We start from the raw sequence: 2,610 nt of genomic DNA, 5'->3' as shown, positions 1-2,610 counted from the left end.
GTGTGTGCGTGTGTGTGTGTGTGTGTGTGTGTGTGTGTGCGGAGAAGTTCAAAGACTAACATAAATATCAGAGAAAATATTCTCAGGAACAAATTTTATGAGCCTGCAACTTTTGGCTCATTAGAAAAAGAAACAATACCACATGCTCAAAACACAGCCGCGTAAATAAAGACAGCTTACTCAGTAACTCAGGTTTATGAGGATCTGGTTTGTGTATGCCCTCGTTTTACCCTTCCTTCATTTTAATAATTTAACATAATGTGACATTGTGTAAAATTATGTTTGTGGTTAATGATAGAGCCATATAGCCTATACCTTTTATTTAGGATGAAAACGTTTTTGGAAGGACAGCAAGCAGCAATAAATACAGCAGAGTGCCCAATAAAGTCTAAATCTCTTTGTAAGTGCAGCCAGCCTTGGGAAAAAGCCAAACTGAGCCTCATTTTTAGAATTATGAAACTGCAGTTAGGATATCTAAACATTTGATTGATCTGAAATGTTCTATTGGTCGCCTACAAAAAGTAAAGCAGCCAGAGAGTGCTGTGAAATTATAGTTCTTAGACAGCCAGCAAGACAGCAACAAGTCCTTTGGCTTTAGAGTGGTAGTCCTACACGCATACCTCGACTGAGGTTGGCACATCTCCTGAAAACCTTTGTTTTCCAACAGTAGAACTCTTAGATGAACCCTGGCTATTCAAAAACTTTGAACCCTAATTTCTGACACAAAAAGTTAATAGTAGGTCATAGTGCTTTACTCAGTTGGACACATTTTGACATTAAACCAATAGCCTACATTTACGGAGAGTTACAATGTACAAAATGATATAGCAAATATAAATTGCAAATAAAATGCAGGCCTGTTATTATTATTATTATTATTATTATTATTATTATTATTATTATTATTATTATTATTAGAAGCCCAGTCACATTGTTTTGCTTCACGTGGTGTTCCTCTGTGCTTTTTGTTTAGGCTAATTCAAACTTTTTCAAAAGCATATACTTCTGTGGATCTATAGTTAAAAAATAGTATTATTATAAAGGATATTTGTTGCCGTTTGAGGAATGTCACATTATGAAGTTGCTCCTGTGCAAGCTACAAACAATTAAGGGCTTTTAAATTATTAAGGTCATTTTGGATAGACATGTTTATACAATGGCCTATGTAAATATATAAATACTCATATGAATACTTTTACGCTTCGAGCATTAGCTGCAAGAAAAATAAATTGAATAACTTATCAAATCCAAATTCAATCAGAGAAATGCAGCGCAAGCCTGCGTTTTCTCTTTAGTGACAAATTGTTAAATAACAGCAATAGCACCTTAATTATTTTAATGGACAATAAAGTTTTACATTTTACTGTTTACAAGACATTTATAGGGCTATAAAAGTCACACACACTTACTTAAGCTACTTAGGCCACATTCTCTCTCTGTTTCACACACTCACAACTACACACCTGTGTAGCCTTTGCCACTTCTTAAACGCTAACAAATATCCCTGAGTTTGGTAGTTTCTATCTGTCTTTACCCGGGTCAAGCTGTGGCTTAGCTTTTCTCTCCTCGTCCACTTTTTTGGGCTCCGGTTTCCTTCCCAGCTCCTTCGCCGTGCCAAGCCGCTCGAGGACCACCTCAGTCGGGCTGGCGAAGCTGGAATCTTCGGGGCTGTCATGTGACGGCGGTGAACTCTCGGGTTTAACAGCCTCATACCTCGGGCTCACGTTGGAAAGGTCACCCTGAGCGGGGACACACCCGGGGAAAATGACCGGCGCATGTGACAGAGAAGTCTCCGATGAGGGAGTCGCCCCCTCCCAACAGCGGACGAACCTGCCCTCGGCAGCGGCCGCGGATGAGAGGTGTTCGGTGTGGGTCTGCGTCTGCGGGCCGTAGTATGGGTGGTGGTGGCTCAGGAGGTGATGTGGGTGAAAAAGACCGGGGGTGGACTGCAGCTGCGGAGAAGAGGGCGAAGTTGAAGTAGAGTTGTTTGCCCAGGGAGAAAAGCCGTTTAAGCTCGTGTGTTTGCTCGAAAAATGGGAAAAATCTGGAATGTGTGAACCGGGGGTCCCCTCCTCATCCTCCGCTCTCCGGGCTGGCTTTGCGCAGCCGGCCGTCGAACCCTGCAAGCCTCCTGGGATGAAATGTGCACCGTACGGCTCCTCAGTCTGGATCCCCATCATGGAATAATAATTCGTTAGCGACATGTTTATTTTATTATTTCAATAAAAAGACACTTAAGTGCGACTGTAAAACGTTAGATGGGCTGGTATAGTGGCTTACATCCTCCCCTAAAATGGTAGTATTTTTTTTTCCAGCCTTACCGTCTTCTCGGCTGCCCATTGGTTATACGCGGATCACATGGTTAGACTGTATTTACCCAGTATAGGAAATAAATCAAACATTTCTTTTGTGCTCAAAAAGGTGATGGAAAGCCTTCTAGTCTGCTGCCAGATGGGCCTGAATGTAGCATCGTTTTTTTTAAAACTGTACCCTACTTGAAACACCGTTTTACAAGCACAGTAAAAAAGTAGCAGTTTACAAGGGCTCGTGTGTGTGCGTGCGTGTGTGTGTGCGTGTGTGTGTGTATGTGTATGTGTGTGTGTGTGTGTT

General features: G+C 41.8%; 1 protein-coding gene across 1 annotated transcript in view; it reads right to left on the bottom strand.

The window, feature by feature from the left end:
* The window catches only part of LOC116705693 (homeobox protein Hox-D9b), a 3,340-nt gene extending 1,066 nt beyond the window's left edge, over positions 1-2,274 (bottom strand). The window contains exon 1 of the mRNA XM_032542050.1: positions 1,535-2,274. Coding sequence (XP_032397941.1) covers positions 1,535-2,204 — 670 coding nt within the window. The 5' untranslated portion in view covers positions 2,205-2,274. The remainder of the gene's footprint in view (positions 1-1,534) is intronic.
* Positions 2,275-2,610: the final 336 nt, after the last annotated feature.

The sequence above is a fragment of the Etheostoma spectabile genome, chromosome 17 (assembly GCF_008692095.1).
Source record: "Etheostoma spectabile isolate EspeVRDwgs_2016 chromosome 17, UIUC_Espe_1.0, whole genome shotgun sequence".
NCBI classification, from domain to species: Eukaryota; Metazoa; Chordata; class Actinopteri; order Perciformes; family Percidae; genus Etheostoma; species Etheostoma spectabile.
The sequence above is the reverse complement of the archived record's forward strand: the minus strand, read 5'-3'. Positions and strand labels throughout refer to the sequence as shown.